Source organism: Taudactylus pleione, unplaced genomic scaffold (assembly GCF_031769625.1).
Source record: "Taudactylus pleione unplaced genomic scaffold, aTauple2 ptg000301l, whole genome shotgun sequence".
NCBI lineage: Eukaryota > Metazoa > Chordata > Amphibia > Anura > Myobatrachidae > Taudactylus > Taudactylus pleione.
This window is the reverse complement of record NW_028284702.1, coordinates 2,020,043-2,042,632: the sequence shown is the minus strand read 5'-3', so window position 1 is coordinate 2,042,632 and position 22,590 is coordinate 2,020,043. Positions and strand designations below refer to the sequence as shown.

The window sequence follows — 22,590 nt, the reverse complement described above, 5'->3', positions numbered from 1 at the left end:
AATCCAGATTCCGGCATCAACATGAAACCTCCATCACGGGAACAAGAAATATGACTAGCTAACTAGGGTCAGAGAGCCTGGTTATGTACCCGAACAGAGATAAGCAATACAATAGGCATGAGCTGGCATCTTCACATTGGTTCTTCTTCTTTGGTCTTCTGTTACGACATAGTTCATTGGTCTGTTTGTACTTGAGAAGTTCAGCTTCCCAATGGCTCTTTGTGTACTTTTTCCTGCCGCATAACTAAGCAATGAACACTTCATACATTTTACATTCTATCAACTAATTCCCTATAGTTCATAACTTGCAAATGCTTGTAGCGATTTCCCCACCGATAGAACCGGAGATCTGCAAATACACAGCGGATCAGAATGGCACCAAGCATGATCTACTTATTATGTACTAAACCATAAATATCACATAACATACATTTCACAGTATTGCAAATATAAATAAAACTTCGAGTAATAACCTTTATTACTGCAGAACCTTTTCATGTAATTGTGTATATATTTGCATGCATTGTGAATACACGTGCGATTGTCTATGTGCATGCATGTATTTATCATGAATTTAATATATATATATATATATATATATATATATATATTTCTCTGCTTTACTTAGTTTTGATATTACTGGGCTTACAACAATGACAGGCAATGTGTTTACACATGTGATCAAACGAGGCTTGATGAGATCACACAGGTAAGGCTAATTTGTTTAAGCCTCAGACTTAAATACAATGGTTTATTTAGCTTAACCCACATCAGATACCATGCCTACAATGGCTAACGATAGCATAAATCCCTAACAATTATTTTCAAATTCACTCTGTCTGAGTATATCAGTGTTTTTGTGTATTCTTGATTATTTGTTACAGACAAATCTACAAAAACCTGTCTTGTCATCACTGAATATTTTAATGTAAGGATTATTTTCAGTTGTAGCTAAAATGGTGATTTTGCGACCAGTCGCAAAATGGCATCTTGCAGATTTTGATTTTAAACAGATTCTGTATCAGCCAATCATCCGGGTTCGACACAACATTCTGATCATCTGGCTATCTCTGCAATATTCATCCCGGGAGTCCTCAACTGAGGAGCGGACTTCCTAAGTCATCAGGACATACACGCCAGAGAGTGGGCTCTCCATCCTGGAGTTTTTCAACTCCTGGTGAAGAATTGGGGCCTACCAGACATAGACCTCATGGCCTCACGTCACAACCACAAGGTGCCCAGGCACGAGTCCAGGACCAGAGATCCTTAAGCCTCCTTCGTGGACGCCCTGGCGGTGAGGTGGGACTTCAAGCTAGCTTACTTCTTTCCTCTGATTTCCCTCCTCCCAAGGGTCCTCAGGAAATTCAAGCAGGAAGGCGGCACAGGGGTACTGGTAGCTCCTGCTTGGCCCAGTCGCCATTAGTTCACCGATATATGGAATCTGTCCATAGACACGCCATTTCCTCTTCTTCTATGGCCGGATCTATTGGTGCAGGGTCCCTTCTTGCATCCATACCTACCTCGTCTGTCTTTGACGGCGTGGTTCTTGAGTCTTCCATCTAAAGAGCCAGCTCCGTGATTCAGATGATGCTTAGGGCACGAAAGCCTTCTTCTGCCTGCATCTATTACAGAGTTTGGCACTCCTTTGGTTAATGTTGTTCACACAGAAAGTATGACCCTAAGGTTTTTAGGGTTTCCCGGGTACTTGTTTTTCTCCAGGCTGGTTAGACCTTGGTCTCCGCCTGGCCACACTGAGAGTACAGGTTTCTGTGCTGTCAGTTTGGTTCCAGTGAAGGATCGCTTCTCTGCTGGATGTTAGAACTTTTTTTCAGGGTGTTCTCCGAGTTTAGCCACCCTTTGTCCCACCGGTGGCACTGTGGGATTTGTCTTTGGTTCTAAAGGCTCCCCTATTTGAACCTCTGGACTCAGTAGATTTAAAGTGGTTGACAGCGAAGACACTTTTTCTCCTCCCTATCTCCTCTTCCCGCAGAGTCTCTGATTTGGCAGTGCTCTCTTGTCGCTCTCCCGTTTTGATTTTTTACCAGGATAGAGCTGTCCTCCATACACAGGCAGGTTACCTTACTATGGTAGTATCCAGTTTTCATGTGAATGAAGAGATTGTCGTTCCAGCCTTCCAGTCTTCAGACCTTTCTGTAGGTGAAGCCTCCCTGGATGTGGATTGTGCTCTCCATATCTATGTGGATCGTACAAACTCCTTTAGGAAACCAGATGCTCTTGTTGTGTTGTATGGTTTTCACAAACGAGGCTGGCCAGCTAACAAACAAACTCTGGCTCAATGGCTGCACATGACTATCTCTCAGGCTTACAAGCAGGCTGATCTCCCTGTTCCAAATACAGCGACAGCACATTCTACACGGTCTGTGGGACCATCGTCGACAATTGCTGAACAATTGTGCAAGGTGGCCACATGGTCTTCTGTCCACCCATTTCTTAGGTTCTACGCTTTGACACTTCTGCCTCTCAGGATGCTTTCTTTGGGCGGCGGATTCTCCATTCTACTCAGGAGTGACCCCGCTCTTAAGGGAACTGCTTTAGAAAATCCCCATGGTATCCTTTTGGACCCCCTATGGAATCTGAAGAAGAAAATAAGAGTGATGGTAGAGTTACCTTTGATAACTCTTTTTCTTCGAGGTCCATAGGGTCCACAGAACACCCACCCTGACGCACCTGGCTGCATTGGGTAATTTTTTTTCTGTCACGGATTCCCTCATCTTCTGTGAGAGTATTTCTGGTGAACATTTCCCTTCCTTCTCCTCTTTCCTTCTCAATGCCTTGGGCTTGTTTACAAAACCTGAATGCCTGTGGCCAGGGGCTGGGTATATGTGGAGGAGGGCCTGAGGCATCATGGGAGCTTAAAGCTTAACTGGATCACTCCAACCACATTTCCCCCATGGTATCCCTGTGGACCCTATGGACCTTGAAGAAAAAGAGTTAACAAAGGTAAGTCTATCATAACTCTTATTATTTCAGCTGTCAAAAGTCTCCAGTGTTTCAGCGATGCTGTGTGCCTGTTTAAACTCAGGCAATCTCCGACCAGACACAATTCTTAATAAATTTACCCCCAAATTTGTCAACATGTTGGTCTGAGGTGACTTTTAACCCCTTTTTTAATGACGTTGTTTGTTCTGTAGATAATGTTTTGAAGAGATGTTGAATATCCCATCTGTTTCCTCCTTATTGTTCCAACCTGTCCTTCTTTTTGGAGAGTTTTTGCAGAGTTTTCCCCTTCCTCTTCTATCTTGTTTAGATACTGCCTGAACTGTTTTTTGAAACTGAACAGGGAATTAAAACGCAAGAGAAGTATATATTTATTCGAAACTCAATTGGATAGCTCACGGCTGAGCAATCAGCCGCATGTAAACCTCATGGCTAATTGAATCTGCCCCTTTTAAGGTTATGTAATAGGTTCCAAGATTATGGAACTGGTGTGATTTTGGCGAGTTTGATGCTAAATTTAGTGGCAAACTCACTGAAATCATGCTGGTTCCGTAATCACGGAATCTGTTACATAACCCTCTTAGGATCAATATGATGAAGGCGTGCTCTGTAGCAATGTTCCTTCCTTGCTCACTGTTTCTCCCCTTTAGATTGTAAGTTCTCAAGGGCATGGACTACTTACCTCATCTCTTTCCCCCCCTCACTTATACCACCCCAATGCTCCCCCCACTGCCATCAACGGCACTGAACATGCAGGTTTACCCGGTGCTACTTTTCTAGGTATTATGATGGCATCTGCAGGATTGGTTATTTAACTTGTATCCCTTGTTTGTACTGTAAGGCTGGGTACACACTGGAGCGACAGGCATTTGTTGCCCGTGAACAGTAATTGTGAGTCCACACTGGACAACTTTGGTAAACAACGGAACGATCACCTTTATGTCATTCATTAACAATGCACTGGCCGCTAGCGATATCGCTAGGTTTGATATGCAGCACATCAAACCAGGCGACTGTTGCTAGCGACCGCGGGAGTGTGCAATCATGCGTACACACTGAGCGATGTAGACGATATGTCAGCCCGACATTGCTGCAGTGTGTACCTGGGTTTAGCTTTTTGCACTTTTTCTTGTTTTGTTTGCACTGTTTCTATTTGTACTTTGTAAGGCTTGTGACGCCATGTAAATAATGAATAATAAGAATAAGAATAAAATGAGCAAGTTATAAAATGCATCATTTAAATATTCATTTAATGAGGCCTCTATCCTGATGAGCTCAATTGCCAATCTGCAGGATCTTTTGCCATACTTACCGATATTCAGCGGGATGCAGTCAGGAATGCCGACCACCAACTACCCGACTGTCAAATCCCGGCAAGGTACTAATGACAGGTGTCGAAATCCCGACGCCTGTCATTAGACCTATCCATATCAATCGAAGGTAAGCTGGGGGGGGAGTAGGGGGGTGAGGTTTTAGGGCTCCCAGGGGGACTTAAGGGTAGGCACCCCCCCAGGAGGTTTAGGCTGCGGGGAATGTGGGGTTAGGTTTAGACACTTAGAGGGGGGTTAGGGTTAGGCACTAGGGGGGAGTTAGGGTTAGGCACCCCTAAAGGAGGGTTAGGGTAGAGGGTAGGGTTAGGGGTACTTACCTAAATTAGCGATCGGGATCTTCACCCCTGCCGGGCTTCCGCTGTTGGGATTAGAACCTGATTACATACTGATTCGCATTCAGCTCCCTCCTTCCGGGAGGGAGCTGAATGTCTGCATACAGCGGGCGGCGTGGCTGGTCGTTGATAAAGTATTGGGGACGGGGCGTGACCGTGGCCCCGCCTCCTCTTAACAATGGCAAAATTAACGGCATTGTGAAGCAGGGGGCGGGGCCACGATAACGTGATTCAGCGCGAAACGCGTCGCCGCCTCTACCCTTTTGTATCAATACTGCGGGGGGGTGGGGGGTCAGATGTGTCAGCGGCCGCCTGGAGGCTTGCCTGCTTTTCCGGGGGGCCAGGAGCGGCACCCGATATTCGGGAAGGTAGGCAAGCGATTCTTTCCTAGCAAATTTAATTTTTAACCCTTTAATTTCCAGTGTAGTATAGGCACCTCTGTTTACTCCTTTCATGCAGGATATTCAGTGTAGGATGAGAGTAACATAGAGCTAACACTTCTTTCCCTAGCTAGCGGTATCATTACCATAACATATCTGTAGCACATTGTTACCGTGGCCATAGACAGACATGGACCAGAAAAAAAATGGAAGGAAGGGCATGAGCTACAGCAGCAGGTGCAGTACAGTCTGTGGGTTGCTAGAGGCAGCTGTGGCTATTATAAGCATTGTCTCATTTTTCATAGCAAAGATCCACTTAACTCAGTGCACAGCATACTAACTACGGACATTATACCTTGAGATGATCAGAGATGCTTTGTGCTACTTACAGTGAACAAGTAAGTACTCATATGGAAAAAAACAAAAAAAGAATATTCTAATACAGAGCAGAGCATAGTCCAACAATAAAATGGATACTTATGGGCCTATTTATAACTCAGGTGTGTTAAAATGTCGACACGAGAATGTTGACATGGACGTAATTTTGATATGTGAAATGTTGACATAATATCGACACTGCTTGAATGTTGACAGTTGGCATGTCAACATAGCGTTTTCAGAGCGTTTCAACCCTAAACGCAGCCTAACCCTAATGCATACTTGCCAACTCTCCCTGATTGTCAGGAAGACTCCCTGAAATAGTAGCACTCTCCCTGACTCCGTAAAGAGTCTAGCTATCTCCCTGATTGCACCTTACCCCCATTATGAAGCTGTAATTTAAAAAAAATCAGAGATATATACATTAAAATGGTATAATCAGTGCCATTTCCCTGCATTTTCAAATAGGGTTTTTTGCAGTCATTTTTATGGAACTACCTGTAAAACGCAATACATGAGCGAGCCCTGAAAAGTATGAGTGTATTTTCATCAACAAATAGTACTTACTAACTGCATTGGGGCTCGTTTACATTTGGAAGTTAGACAATTTTATGGCACAACTCTCAGATGTAGCAGTACACGCCCACTTCACCGCCGAGCTAATAGGTGTACTTTCACAATCTCCCTGAAATGCTTTTTCAAAAGTAGGGAAGTATGAATTAATGTAACCCTAACCGCAGCCTAACCGTAAATATAGCCTAACCATAATCTAACCCTAACATCAGCGTAACCCTAACCACAGCCTAACTATAACCGCATCTTAACCCTAACCGTAGCCTAACCCTACCCGCACCTTAACCGTAACCGCAGCCTAACTCTAACCGCAGCTTAACCGTAGCCTAACCCTAATCTGACCTTAACTGCAGCTTAACCCTAACTATAGCCTAACCCTAACCGCAGCCTAACTCTAACTGCAGTTTAACCCTAACTATAGCCTAACCCTAGTCTGACCCTAACAGCAACGTAACCTTAATTGCAGCCTAACTCTAACCGCAGCTTAACCCTAACCATAGCCTAACCCTAATCTGACCCTAACCGCAGCTTAACCCTAACTATAACCTAACCCTAATCTAACCCTAACTGCAGCCTAACTCTAAGCGCCTCTTAACTCTAACTATAGCCTAACCCTAATCTAACCCTAACAGCAGCGTAACCCTAACCACAGCCCAACTATAACCGCATCTTAACCCTAACCATAGCCTAACCCTAACTACACCTTAACTGTATCCTCAGCCTAACTCTAACCTCAGCTTAACCCTAACTATAGCATAACCGTAGTCTAACTCTAACAGCAACGTAACCTTAACCGCAGCCTAACCCTAATCTAAACCTAACCGCAGCCTAACTCTAACCGCAGTTTAACCCTAACTATAGCCTAACCCTAATCTAACCTTACCGCACCATAACCCTAACCGCAGCCTTACTCTAAACGCAGTTTAACCCTAACTATAGCCTAACCCTAGTCTAACCCTAACAGCAATGTAACCTTAACCGCAGCCTAACTTTAACCGCAGTTTATCCCTAACCGTAGCCTAACCCTAATCTAACCCTAACTCTAAGCGCAACTTAACCCTAACATAGCCTAACCCTAATCTAACCCTAACATCAGCGTAACTCTAACCACAGCCTAACTCTAACCGCAGCTTAAACCTAAACGTAGCCTAATCCTAATCTAACCTTAACAGCAGTGTAACCCTAACCGCAGCCTAACTCTAATCTAACCCTTACCGCAGCCTAAGTCTAACCGCAGTTTAACCCTAACTATAGCCTAACCCTAGTCTGACCCTAACAGCAACGTAACCTTAATCGCAGCCTAACTCTAACCGCAGCTTAACCCTAACCATAGCCTAACTCTAATCTAACCCTAACCGCAGCCTAACTCTAAGCGCATCTTAACCCTAACTATAGCCTAAGCCTAATCTAACCCTAACATCAGCGTAACTCTAACCGCAGCTTAACCCTAAATGTAGCCTAACCCTAATCTAACCCTAACAGCAGCGTAACCCTAACCGCAGCCTAACTCTAATCTAACCCTTACCGCACCCTAACCGCAGTTTAACCCTAACTATAGCCTAACCCTAGTCTGACGCTAACCGCAACTTAACCATAACTATAGCCTAACCCTAGTCTGACCCTAATAGCAGCGTAACCCTAACCGCAGCCTAACTCTAACCACAGCTTAACCCTAACTGTAGCCTAACCCTAATCTAACCCTAGCTGCACTCTAACAATAACAGCACCCTAACATGGTCTGTTGACATTCAGACCATGACGACATTCTGAATGTCGACATTTTGACTACATACTTGCAAATCCTATAAATCTTATTTGCCCCGTCACCATGCAGAAACAGCAGTACAGTACCAACTCTCTTACGTATCTTGCACACTAGGAAACTGATACAGAGCCATGTGTTCCTCCCGTTTGCAGAGCATATATTGCATTTTTGCACTGTGCATGCTGCGGAACCATGCGTACGCAATTATAGGTGATGCGACTGAAGAGGCATAACAGGGCTGTAACATGGTGTTCTCCTGTAGGGCGTGTAGTTCTGTGTGGGCATGTCATTGCAATTGCAGACTCTGAAGAATTGGACAGAAGCGTAAATATGTCTGACATGAAGTATTGACTGGTGCAGGAGTGTCCTTATCATGTCGACGGCGATCTTACTAAGCATACGGATAGTGGATGGGTGCTCTATAAAATGCATACAGCTCCGCATTAGGGTGAATATACTGTAGATATATAGATAGATATGAGATAGATAGATAGATTAGATAGATCTATGCTCTGCTAATAAATAGGTGAGACACTTGCGCTGTTATGTAATTAAAAACACATTGAATATATAACACTGATGGACAGTAAATAAAAATAAAAATGTTTAATCCATCAATACAAGTAAATAAACATGTAAGAGTGCTCTAAATGAGCTAGAGAGGTGCTCTAAAAAATGCACATGGCTTGGTATAAATATAGTATAGGTCATAGTGAGATCCACTTGATCCGCTCCTAGTGAAAAGTAACATGTAATCACCTCTCTAGCTCATTTACATGTTTATTTACTTGTATTGATGTATTAAACATTTTTATTTTTATTTACTGTCCATCAGTGTTATATATTCAATGTGTTTTTAATTACATAACAGCGCAGGTGTCTCATTACTATTGCACTTTAGAGGTTTGACAACCCTATACACCTGCAGCTTCAGGTCAATTGTTTTCTATTTAGATCTATGCTCTGCCCTGACACTCGGCTCTGGTCACTCACAAATACGCATGAAGCTCCCCAGTCCCAGTCACACATGCACATTTACCTTTTATGCATTTGATTTCTGCAGTGTTTCTTACTGTGACTGCCCTGAATATAATGCTGGTACCTCCTACAGTATATCTTACTTCTTACACTGAATTATTTCTTTATTCACTAGGAAACCTGTGCTCGGGTGCTGCTGTATCGTGGGGCGAGCAAAGATATCAAGAATCACAGCGGACAAACCCCCTTCCAGGTTAGTACTTTGCTATTTTACATTAAAAAGCACATATATATATATATATATATACATATATATGTATATATATATATATATATATTAGGGGTGTGCACCGGCCACTTTTCGTGTTTTGTGTTTTGGTTTTGGATCTGGATCTTTCTTCGTGTTTTGGATCTGGATTGGTTTTGCCAAAACCACCCTTCCGTGTTTTGGGTTCTGGGTTTTGGATCTGTATTTTTTTTAAAAAAAGCATAAAAACAGCTAAAATCACAGAATTTGTAGGTTTTTCTGCTCCTATGCTATTATTAACCTCAATAACCTTAATTTCCACTCATTTCCAGTCTATTCTGAACACCTCACACCTCACAATAGTGTTTTTATGTCCAAAAGGTTGCACCGAGGTAGCTGGATGACTATGCTAAGCGACACGAGTGGGCGGCACAAACACGTGACCCATCTAGGCGTGATACTGCAGTGGCAGACAGGATGGCAGTTTGAAAAACTAGGCCCCAAACTGTACATAATGCAAAGAAAAAAAAGAGGTACAAGATGGAATTGTCCTTGGGCCCTCCCACCCACCCTTATGTTGTATAAACAGGACATGCACACTTTAACAAAGCAATCATTTCAGCGCCAGGGTCTGCCACACAACTGTGGCTGAAATGATTGGTTCGTTTGGGCCCCCAAAAAACAAGCTGACAATTAATCTGTCCCTGCACAAACTGGCTCTACGGAGGCAAGATGTCATCCTCATCCACCGATTCCTCACCCTCTTCAGTGTGTACATCCTCATCCTCACAGAGTATTAACTCGTCCCCACTGGAATCCACCACCACAGGTCCCTCTGTACGTTCTGGAGGCTGGTCTCCCTGGAAGAGCTGATAATTAATTTTGATGAACATCATCTTCTCCACATTCTGTGGAAGCAACCTCCTACGCCTTTCGCTGACAAGGTTCCCGGCTGCACTAAACACTCTTTCGGAGTACACACTGGAGGGGGGGCAACTCAGGTAAAATAGAGCCAGTTTGTACAGGGGCCTCCAAATTGCCTCTTTTTCCTGCCAGTACAGGTATGGACTGTCTGACATGCCTACTTGGATGCTGTCACCGATGTAATCCTTCACCATTCTGTCAATGGTGACAGTATCATATGCAGTGACAGTAGACATGTCAGAAATTGTTGCCAGGTCCTTTAGTCCGGACCAGATGTCCAAACTTGGTTCTGCCTGCCCTGCATCACCGCCAGCGGGTTGCTTAGGATACCTAAGTTTTTTCCTGGCAGCCCCAGTTGCGGGAGAAAATGAAGAAGGAGCTGTTGACGTGTCACGATCCGCTTCAGCTGACAGTGTGTTCACCAGCAGGTCTTTGCACCTCTGCAGGCTTGTGTCGGCCGGAAAGAGAGACACCACATAGGCTTTAAACCTAGGATCGAGCACGGTGGCCAAAATGTAGTGGTCTGATTTCAACCGATTGACCACCCTGGAATCCTGGCAAAGCGAATGAAGGGCTTCATCCACAAGTCCCAAATGCCGAGCCGAATCGCTCCGTCTTAGCTCATCCTTCACTATCTCCAGCTGCTTCTGCAAAAGCCTGATGAGGGGAATGACCTGACTCAAGCTGGCAGTGTCTGAACTGACTTCACGTGTGGCAAGTTCGAAGGGCTGGAGAACCTTGCACAACACGGAAATCATTCTCCACTGCGCTTGAGTCAGGTGCATACCCCCTCCTTTGCCTATGTCATAGGTGGATGTATAGGCTTGTATGGCCTTTTGCTGCTCCTCCATCCTCTGAAGCATATAGAGGGTTGAGTTCCACCGCGTCACAACCTCTTGCTTCAGGTGATGGCGGGGCAGGTTCAAGAGTGTTTGCTGGCGCTCCAGTCTTCGGCACGCAGTCGCTGAATGGCGAAAGTGGCCAGAAATTTTTCGGGCCACCCAAAGCGTCTCCTGCACGCCCCTGTCGCTTTTCAGAAAATTCTGCACCACCAAGTTTATTGTGTGAGCAAAACATGGGACGTGCTGGAATTTGCCCAGATGTAATGCCCGCACAATATTGGTGGCGTTGTCAGATATCACAAATCCCCAGGAGAGTCTAAGTGGGGTAAGCCACTGGGCGATGATTTCCCTCAGTTTCTCTAAGAGGTTGTCAGCGGTGTGCCTCTTACTGAAACCGGTGATACACAGCGTAGCCTGCCTTGGAACGAGCTGGCGTTTCTGAGATGCTGCTACTGGTGACGCTGCTGCTGTTGCTGCGTAAGGTGATACATCTACCCAGTGGGCTGTCACAGTCATATAGTCCTTAGTCTGCCCTGTTCCACTTGTCCACATGTCCGTGGTTAAGTGGACATTGTGTACAACGGCATTTTTCAGGACACTGAGGACACTTTTTCTGACGTTTCTGTACAGTCTCGATATCGCCTGCCTAGTGAAGTGGAATCTAGACGGGATTTGGAACCGGGGACACACTACCTCCATCAATTGTCTAAATCCCACTGCACTAATGGCGGATACCGGACGCACGTCTAACACCAACATAGCAGTCAAGGCCTCAGTTGTACGTTTTGCTTCAGGATGACTGCTGTCGTACTTCATCCTCCTCGCTAAGGACTGTTGGAGGGTCAATTGTTTAGTAAAAGTAGTGGTGTTCCTACTTCCTCTCTGGGATGATGAACGACTCCCAGCAGCAGCAACAGCAGCAGCGGCAGCAGTAGGCGTAGCAATGCAGGATCCTCCGGAGGAATCCCGGATAGGAGAGTCAGTCATGCCATGACATGGCCTGCAGGACTACTTCCGATCCTGACTAAGGAGGAAATTGACGAGGAGGGAGTTGACGGTGTGGTTTGCAGGCGCTTGGATACAACAGGACAACGGGATTTAGGTGTCCCTGGACTGCTTACGGTCTTAGCCAAAGTTTCTGAACTTGACAGTAACTTTTTATGAACGCGCTGCAGGTGCCGTATAAGGGAGGATGTTCCTAGGTGGTTGACGTCCCTACCCCTACTTATTTCACCTTTACATATGGTACATATGGCAAGACAGTTGTTGTCCGGATCTGGATAGAAATATTGCCAGACCAAAGAGGTGGAATGTTTGGTCTTCTGCTCAGGCATGACCGTGATGGGCTTTTTCATCCCACGGACAACAACTGTCTCCCCCGGAGCCTGATTTAAACAAACCACATCACCATCAGAATCCTCCTCGCCAACTTCCTCCTCAGCGCCAGCTACACCAGTATCCTCATCCTGTTGTACTTCAACAGTGACATCTTCAATTTGCATATCAGCAAGTGGACTGTGGGTGCTCCTTTCAGCACTTGCAGGGGGCGTGCAAATGGTGGAAAGAGCCACCTCTTCCCGTCCAGTGCTGGGAAGGTCAGGCATCGCAACCACCACCACACTTGGACTCTCCTTGGGGATTTGTAATATCTTCTTAGAAAGCACAGTTCTTCGCTGTGCTTTTGCCAGCTTAACTCTTTTGATTTTTTTAGTGGGAGGAGGGCTTCCATCGTCATGTGAAGCTGAACCACTAGTCATGAACATACTAGGGATCGACCTTAGCCGTCCCTTGCCACTCCGTGTCGTAAATGGCATATTGGCAAGTTTACGTTTCTCTTCAGCTGATTTAAATGTTTTTTTCAAGGTCATTTTCCTGAACTTTGTCATTTGGGATTGTATGTGCCCTCTATTATGACATTGGGCATCGGCCTTGGCAGACGACGTTGATGGCATGTTATCGTCTATGTCATGACTAGTTGCAGCAGCTTCAGCACTAGGAGGAAGTGGTTCTTGATCTTTCTCTATTTTATTTTTATCGGAGAAAGTTTAGTCCTCCATTTATGTTATATCGATTTGATATATACGTGCGGCTAAACACAGAAAATATTTTTTTATTTTTGCTGGAGAGTTGTGCACTTTGTGGGTTACACCACCCTTTAAGAAATGAGCCAGCCGGCTCTTTACTTATGGGACACAGGCGCACGCTTGGCGCTTTGTTGATGCACGTGCGGCTACTGCGCACACAATTCACAAACACAGAAAATAATTTTTTTTTTGGTTTGGACTGGAGTGTACTTTGGGGGTTACAGCACCCTTTAACGGTCAAGCCAGCCGGCCCTTTACTTATGACACAGGCGCACGCTTGGCACTACTTTGTTGATGCACGTGCGGCTACTGCGCACACAATTCACAAACACAGAAAATATATATTTTTTTGGTTTGGAGTGTACTTTGGGGGTTACAGCACCCTTTAACGGTCAAGCCAGCCGGCCCTTTACTTATGACACAGGCGCACGCTTGGCACTACTTTGTTGATGCACGTGCGGCTACTGCGCACACAATTCACATACACAGAAAATAATTTTTTTTTTGGTTTGGACTGGAGTGTACTTTGGGGGTTACAGCACCCTTTAACGGTCAAGCCAGCCGGCCCTTTACTTATGACACAGGCGCACGCTTGGCACTACTTTGTTGATGCACGTGCGGCTACTGCGCACACAATTCACAAACACAGAAAATATATATTTTTTTGGTTTGGAGTGTACTTTGGGGGTTACAGCACCCTTTAACGGTCAAGCCAGCCGGCCCTTTACTTATGACACAGGCGCACGCTTGGCACTACTTTGTTGATGCACGTGCGGCTACTACGCACACAATTCACAAACACAGAAAAAATATTTTGTTAGTTGGTTTGTAGTGTACATTGGGGGTTACAGCACCCTTTAACGGTCAAGCCAGCCGGCCCTTTACTTATGACACAGGCGCACGCTTGGCACTACTTTGTTGATGCACGTGCGGCTACTGTGCACACAATTCACAAACACAGAAAAAATATTATTTTTTTAGCACTTGGGGGGAGCACCCCTGATGGACAGAGTACCCCCTGGACAACAGTACAGCACCCCTTTAGGACTGGGACACTGCACAGGACTTTGGAGTGGACACAGCCCCTATGGAGAACTGACTGCACAACACAGTCCAGCCAGCCCCTATGGACTTTGAAGTAGTGGACACAGCCCCTATTAACAGCAGCACAGCACAACACAGCCAGCCCCTATGGACTTTGAAGTAGTGGACACAGCCCCTATGGACAACAGCAGCACAGCGCAGCACAGCACAACACTACTCTGCACTACACTACACTACATAGCCCAGCCAGCCCTAACTCCCACCCTCCCTCTTCACTGTCCACTGCCGAGTGAGAAAATGGCGCCGACGCGGGTACCTTATATAGGATCCAAAACCCGCGAGACCCGGAAGGCGGGATGATGACGTTTTGCCTCAATTTCAGATCCGAGTCAGGCGGGAAAAGTCGAGCCTGACTCGGATCGGGGGGGCTCGGGGGGGTTCGGATTTCAGAAATCCGAACCCGCTCACCCCTAATATATATATATATATATATATATATATATATATACTCTATGTATATATATATATATATTTATTATTAGAATGTATACAACCTGTTTTCATTTGTGTATAACTGACATGCTCTGTCTATGCAATGTGCAGTCATGCAGTCATTTTTGGATTTATGTGGCTGATCAGAGGTGGACGCTCTTTCGATTCGGTGCAAATGACCGATGTATCTTTTATGCGCCACAGCCGCAGTGCACATTTGCTGCGATGGTGTAGCACCTCTGGTTGCACTGTGATCTTACACGCAGTGTAATTGACAAACTGCCTCTGTTTGGGGGCCTGCCTAATGGTTCACAATGGTGATTTATCATTCCGTTCTGAACAATTATCTGCCCAAAAGCTTGTCACAAACTTGACGTGTTTAAATGAACTATGGGCACAAATGTCGGACAGTTCATTATAAATTCATACACACTACAAAATGTGCAGGATACCAGCTCATAGTTTGACAAATGTCCGATCATCCGATCACGCTGCTTTTGGAACAATGGGCCGGACGGTAATGCATACTCTCACAGATCGCATTAGCATAGCGTGCGCAATCGCAATTCATTTGCAGCACATGCACAATGCGGTTGGGACGCATGCTCAGACCACCGATAATCGTTCAACTGTGTGAACAATGGAATAGCGTTCTGCTCAGAATCAGGCCCAATAATCGTCTCTGTGTGCTCCCTGCACACTCTGAGATTATAGAACCGAGCATTCAAAAATCAGTTGATCAGTCCGATTATTGCATAATGTGTACCTGGCTTAAGTGTTAGACAAGACTAGACATACTGAAAACATAGATTAAAAATCCCATCAACAAAAAGTAATACAGTAATTAATTATTTTAATTTCACCTGGAAATCTTCACCTGTATAAAATCAAAATTAAATTTTTAGCAGCATTAGCATAAATACTTTTACATTCTCTTTGAATACTCTCTTGTGACAGGTTACAAACAAATGCTGGGCCTGATTCAGACCCAGTCGCAAGCACTGTGCGCTCGCAACCGGGTCGATGGTAGGCCAGTGCACATGCGCACGACGTAGCCGGCTCCGTCGTGCACATGCGCGAGACTCGGATAGCGATGGGCACTCCGTTGCTCCGGGTCTCGTACCAAAGGGGATGTGCTGTCGATATTGAGTGACAGCACGCCCCCTTTGGTGGGCGGGCCAGGGGCGTGGCTGCCCAGACGGAGGCGTTCCCATGGGAACGCCTACCGTCTGGGGCCGGCCCCACTGACATCACAAGTGATGTCAGTGGGAGAGCTCTTGGCTCTGTTAGAGCCGAAAGCTCTCTGGGTCTTGACCATCGCGACCATCATCATGGCCGCTCGCTATAGCTGTGGGTGGTCACCCACAGCTATGTGAGCGGCCAGGAGGCCGCTCTAAAAAACAAGAAGGCCAGCCCTGATTCAGAGCGAGCGCTCTGTCAGAGCGTCCGGCTCTGAATCAGGGTCGCTGTCCCAAGAGAAGGGAAAACTCTTATGGTTATTTCCCACATAACTACTACGTTCCCAGCGTCTGGCACTTCAGTATATCTAACAATCCATATTAGAATTAACTCTAAATAATTCTCCTTTCACACTGAAAATGAAAATCCCGGGTAATTCACTTTTACCTGGTAATTTGCTAAACAACCCGGGATTTTTCCCTGTGTGAAAGGGTCATCACGGGACTAAGGGCCTGATTCAGACCCGGTTGCAAACGCTGAGCGCTCGCAACTGGGTCGATGGTGGCCCAGAGCACATGCGCACGACGGAGCCGGCTCCGTCGTGCGCATGCGCGAGATCCGGATAGCGACGGGCAATCCGTCGCTCCGGGTCTCGCACCAAAGGGGGCGTGCTGTCGATGTTGAGTGACAGCACGCCCCCTTTGGTGGGCGGACCCGGGGGGGGCTGCCCAGACGGAGGCGTTCCCATGAGAATGCCTACCGTCTGGGGGAGGCCCCACTGACAACACAAGTGATGTCAGTTGGAGAGCTTTCGGCTCTGTTTGAGCCGAAAGCTTTCTGGGGCTTGTGGCCACGAGACCTACCACAAGGGGCTTGTCGCAAGCCCGATGGTCGCGATGGTCTTGACAATCGCGACCATCATCCTGGCCGCTCGCATTAGCTGTGGGTGGAAACCCACAGCAATGCGAGCGGCCAGGAGGCCGCTCCATAAAATAAAAAAAAGACGCCCTGATTCAGAGCGAGCGCTCTGTCAGAGCGTCCAGCTCTGAATCAGGGCCTAAATTCCCATGTCTCCGACCCTGGTTTTTTGCAGGGTTGTAGACCCGGGAATTAAGTCCCAGGTTGACCCTTTCACACAGGGAATTAAACCGAGGTTGTTTAGCAAATTACCAGATAAAAGTGAAATACCCAGGATTTTCATTTTCCTGTGTGAAAGGGGTATCAGACAGAAAATGGCAATAGATACAATAAATATCCCTAAAATAATAGCAAAAAAATAAAATAAAAAAAAAATAAAAAAAAAATATATTTTTTTTAAATAATAAAAAATATATAAATATAAAAATAAATTAGAAAAAAAAAAGTATATATAATATATAAAATAAATGTATAGTAAAAACGGATCTGCAGGGTGTAATCAGTTAATAGGACACATAAAATGCACACTTAAAAGATGTTTATAGCCCCTGTTTGAATGTGATGATTAACCTCTTGGGGTCCGGCACAATAAGTACTGAAAAACTTTCCCTGTCTTACCCTACCGAGTGATCTTCTGTCCACAGTTAGTGCAGCTAGCCGACGTGCTGTCAGCGGTGTTCACTCTGTCCAGTTTTTGGCAAGCGGCTGCACGATCACTCTGCTCCGTCCTGAGCGCTGTAAGCTGATAGTCCATGGGAGTTTCCACAAAAGAGTAAACTCACTGTTGCTGGGTGCCTTCCTTCACCAACATGTTTCGTTACAATGAGTAACTTTAAAAAAATATATATATATATTTTTTTTAATTATTTATTTATTTATTTTTTGCTATTATTTTAGGCATATTTATTGTATTTATTACACTTAATTTATAGCGCTTTCTGGTACAACACATAATTTAAGACAATTTATTTTGTTTAAGAAAGCTGCTTTGGTTACAAATTAGAAGCGCTCTATCTATTGAAAATGGCAAAAAAACCTGGCACGCAAAATGCCGCATAAAAGCTGTTTTTTTTGCCATTTTCTGTCTGAAAGTGGTATTACAGTATCACACTCTGTTACTGAGAAATGTTTTCTATGTTTACTGTCTACTGTGCTACGGCACTATCTGGCGCCTAATAAATAAAAGTTAATAATAAAGTTAATAATTAAGTGATGTAATGAGCGGAGATTATGTATTACATCACGTAGGTGCAGATCTGCACAGTGAAGGTATACACAGAAACCTATCAGCAATTATTATGAAGGCATATTGTGGTATAAAAGATATACAGTTAAAAGGTTGATAATGTCTAGATAGACACCAGGGGGTATATTTACTAAAGTGAGAGTTGTTAGAAGGGGAGATGCTGCCCATAGAAATCAATCAGATTCTAGCAATTATCTTCTAGAAGGTGCTAGTTAAATGTTAAGTAGAATCTGATTGGTTGCTATGTGCAACATCTCCACTTCTAACAACTCTCAGTTTAGTAAATATACCCCTAGATGTTAGACAGCAATAGGTCGACATGGAAGAAGGTCGATAAGTACAAATGTCAACTGCGACCAAATGTCGACATAAAAATGGTCGACACACAAATATTCAGAAAAACATTTTATAACCCTCCCCTTGGTGCTTAAACCTCACCCTCCCTCCTGGTGTCTAACTCTAACTGTCGGCGTAGGTGACTGATCCTAACAATCCCTTCTAGTGCCTAACCCCAACCCAACCCTCCTGGTGTTTAACCCTAACCGCGGGGCTAAGTGCCAAAGCCTAACCGTCGGGTTAAGTGCCAAACCCTAACCCTCCGGGAAGTGCCTAACCCTTAAAAAAATGAAGTGTCGACCATTTGTGTGTCGACCATTTTCATGGCAAAATGTCGACCTTACACACACACACACACACACACATATATATATTTATATAGTGGCACTGAATAGGCGGCACTCGCAGCTACACAACTCAAGTTCAATGTTTCAAATTTAATGTCAACTTTTCATCTGGATGAAAAATTTACATTAAATTTGAAACGTTGAACTTGAGGGGAACAGGACCTCCGATTTTTGATGCTTGTGTAGCTGCGAGTGCCGCCTATTCATTGCCACATTATGTATCTATCCACAAAGGACGGCACCCAGTGCAGCTTGTTAAGTTAAGCAAGAGTGCCAAGTATCCTATATATACAGTCAGGTCCATAAATATTGGGACATTGACAGAATTTTCATATTTTGTCCTCTATTCACCACCACAATGGCTTTGAAATGAAACAAACAAGATGTGATTTAACTGCAGACTTTCAGATTTAATTTGAGGGTAATTACATAGAAATCAGGTGAACTGTGTAGGAATTACAACGGTTTCTATATGTGCCTCCCACTTTTTAAGGGGCCAAAAGTAATGGGACAAACTAAAAAATCCTAAATCTAACTTTCACTTTTTAATACTTTGTTGCAAATCCTTTGCAGGCAATTACAGCCTGAAGTCTGGAACGCATAGACATCACCAGACGCTGGGTTTCATCCCTGGTGATGCTCTGCCAGGCCTCTATTGCAAATGTCTTCAGTTCCTGCTTGTTCTTGGGGCATTTTCCCTTCAGTTTTGTCTTCATCAAGTAAATGCATGCTCAATTGGATTCAAGTCAGGGGATTGACTTGGCCATTGCATAACATTCCACTTTTTAGCCTTAAAAAACTCTTTGGTTGCTTTTGCAGTATGCTTCGGGTCATTGTCCATCTGCACTGTGAAGCGCTGTCCAATGAGTTCTGAAGCATTTGACTGAATATGAGCATATCATTTTGCCTGAAACACTTCAGAATTCATTCCGCTGCTTTTGTCAGCAGTCACATCATCAATAAATACAAGGGAACCAGTTCCATTGGCAGCCATACATGCCCACGCCATGACACTACCACCACCATGCTTCACTGATGAGGTGGTATGTTTTGGATCATGAGCAGTTCCTTTCCTTCTCTTCTCTTCCCATCACTCTGGTACAAGTTGATCTTTGTCTCATCTGTCAATAGGATGTTGTTCCAGAACTGTAATGGCTTTTTTAGATGTTGTTTGGCAAACTCTAATCTAGTCTTCCTGTTTTTGTTGCTCACCAATGGTTTGCATCTTGTGCTGAACCCTCTATATTCACTCTTGTGAAGTCTTCTCTTGATTGTTGACTTTGACACATATACATCTACCTCCTGGAGAGTGTTCTTGATTTGGCCAACTGTTGTGAAGGGGTTTTTCTTCACCAGGGAAATAATTCTTTTGTTATCCACCACAGTTGTTTTCCGTGGTCTTCCGGGTCTTTTGGTGTTGCTGAGCTCTCCGGTGCGTTCTTTCTTTTTAAGAATGTTCCAAACAGTTGATTTGGCCACACCTAATGTTTTTGCTATCTCTCTGATGGGTTTGTTTTGATTTTTCAGCCTAATGATGGCTTGCTTCACTGATAGTGACAGCTCTTTGGATCTCATATTGAGAGTTGACAGCAACTGATTCTAAATGCAAATGTCACACCTAGAATCAACTCCAGACCTTTTAACTGCTTAATTGATAATGAAATAACAAGGGAATTGCCCACACCTGTCCATATATATATTACACAAAAATATATACATATACAGAGATATATAGACATACACACACATACATATATACACACACGTACATTACACACTTACTGCCACTTACCTTGCAGACCTGGCACCATTTAATTAAGCCCCTCCCCATAGCGTGAAAATGCATTGAATCGCGGGTCAGTCGGGGGCGGAGCCAAATGACGCAATTCTAATTGAATTGCATCATACTGGCTCCGTTGCCTCCCTATTGACCCACGAATCGCTTCATTTTGCCACAAGGGGGTGGGGCTTAAGAGCATGATGCCTACTCTGGAGTCTGTCAGAACTCAGAAACCCCCCCTGTGTGTGCTACTGGGGGCAGCGACCACTGTGGATCAGGTGTGGCCTATGGGCCTGAATCAGAGATGGACAGTATTGCACTGTCTTTGTATGCAGTGGAAGGGCTAAAATATGCAAAAGCAGCAGGAGGTGTTTATAGTAGAAAGACGCCCACCACATGCTTTTGTAAACCATGGGTGCGCCCGAAGATGCAGCATCGGATCATTTGCGTGAACATTTGTCATAACGTTACTCTGGATGGCCGTTTTTTTCACGCTGCCAGGACCAGTTAAGCACCAGAAATGTTCCCCGTCGCTGCCCTCTCCCCACCCCCAAACGGTTGCAGACTCACTCACCTGATGTCTGCAGCTGCCCTTCGTCCAATGACGCAGCACATGCGCAGTACAAAAAATATTGGTGATGTACGTAAACCATCAGGTTTGCGTTCATCTCTGAATTAGGCCCAATGTCAATGGATGTGTCATATTCAGTGTTTTACTTCTTGCTGTATTTACCATCATCATTATCAGGGTTTATTTATAAGACGCCACAAAGGTCTGCAGCTCCGACAGTCGGTATAACAGATTGTACCTAGATGTAGAGCAAGGACTGAGAGGTTGATAAAGAAGGAGCAGATGGGAGACTGAGCGAGAGCTCACAATATAATACAAGCTAAATCAATAAGCACTCTCCAATGTGGGCAAATAACCGCTACCAAAGCTTGAAGACACTGCAGGCAGCCATTAGTCATTATATTGGTACCCTGCATATAAAACTGAAATGCACTTTACTACTAGGCATATCAGGGCCAAAACTAGGATTTACTGTCACCCGTGGGAAGGCAGTAATTTGGCAACACTCCCCCATAACTATAGACTATCATTTCAGAACCCCCCCCTTGGTGTCTCTACAGTAGTCTGTGTCCCCGCATCACTGCAGCAGCCTGTGTCTCTCCCTGGTTACGCTCAGATCACATGCGGCCTTTGCCTGGGATGGATCCTACAGATCCCTCTCCTGGCAAATTTTGCGAAGTGTAACTGGTAGGCTACAACGGCTAACGGCATGTGAAGATGGTTATAGCTACTGGGAACGCATTCAGGAGATTGGTAAATTCAGCATCCATAGAAACCTGAGGGCTGGCTTTGAGATTGAAAACATGATTGATATCTGCTGTGACCCCCGTACATGCATCCAGGTGGTACTTAATATATGCGACTGCCCTCCGAAAAATAACCGTTATCCCGCAAAAATGTTTAGATAAATATGCCCGTCAGTCATACATATCCCCAGTCTTGCAGGGGACATGGCGAAGGGTGCAGATACAAAGCTATTATTCTGCAGGAGGCCTGGCCGGACTACAAGATTAATTACACGTCACCTAAATGAAGGGTCGTTGCTAGAATCGCTCAGGCCCTGTCTGTCTGACCAGCAAACCCTGCAACTTACACCGTTCCCAGCGGATACTTAACATTCACTTCCCATAGTCATTACCAACAGGGTTTATTTTGTATATTTAGTTTTTAATTTCCTTCCCTCGCCGCTGGCTATAGCGCTGTGCATAATTTAGAATTATTTGTCACAATTCATTGCACGGCCTCATTCTGCACAGCTATCACTATGCCAGAAGACAATTTGCAAATAGCCATTTAGAGCATTCTCCTATCTGCTAGACTATTTCCCAATCTTTATATCTCTCTCTCTCCATTATGACCTCCTCCATCTGTCTTCCATCACCCAAACATTTCCATTATTTAAATCAGGTCTCCTTTCTTTTCCCGCAGGTAGCTGTTATTTCAGGAAACTTTGAACTGGGGGAGTTGATAAAAAGTCACAGAGATACTGATGTGGGTGAGTATATGTATCTGCTTAAGGAATACACACTGTCCAACAGACAAGTTAAAGTTCCGGGAGTTATCCTTGCAGTACTTCATGACCCTTTTTATCTACTCTCCGCTGGCAGAAAGTTTACAGTATTTATTGCTTCCATGCTCCATAGTGTGTTCTTTGGGAGATGGGGACGGGACTATTTATATAATCCTACAAGAGGCTGAGGCCTGGCCAGATTAAGACTAATATTTTGTAACCTAGTATTTTGCTCTAAGGTCTTTGGATATTTTATTTTTGTTTATTATTATTTATCCAGTTGTTTGAATTACTTAATTACTCTGCTAATTTGGTTTTCATATATAGAAGTATAATGCTACATATTTTATATGGAAGAAACACCATTCCTTTAAA

General features: G+C 44.6%; 1 protein-coding gene across 1 annotated transcript in view; it reads left to right on the top strand.

Annotated features, from left to right (window-relative positions):
* The window catches only part of SHANK1 (SH3 and multiple ankyrin repeat domains 1), a 618,796-nt gene that overhangs the window by 313,050 nt on the left and 283,156 nt on the right, over positions 1-22,590 (top strand). Inside the window, exons 9-10 of the mRNA XM_088482950.1 lie at positions 8,871-8,948; positions 22,134-22,200. Of these exons, the coding sequence (XP_088339076.1) occupies positions 8,871-8,948; positions 22,134-22,200 (145 nt within the window). The remainder of the gene's footprint in view (positions 1-8,870; positions 8,949-22,133; positions 22,201-22,590) is intronic.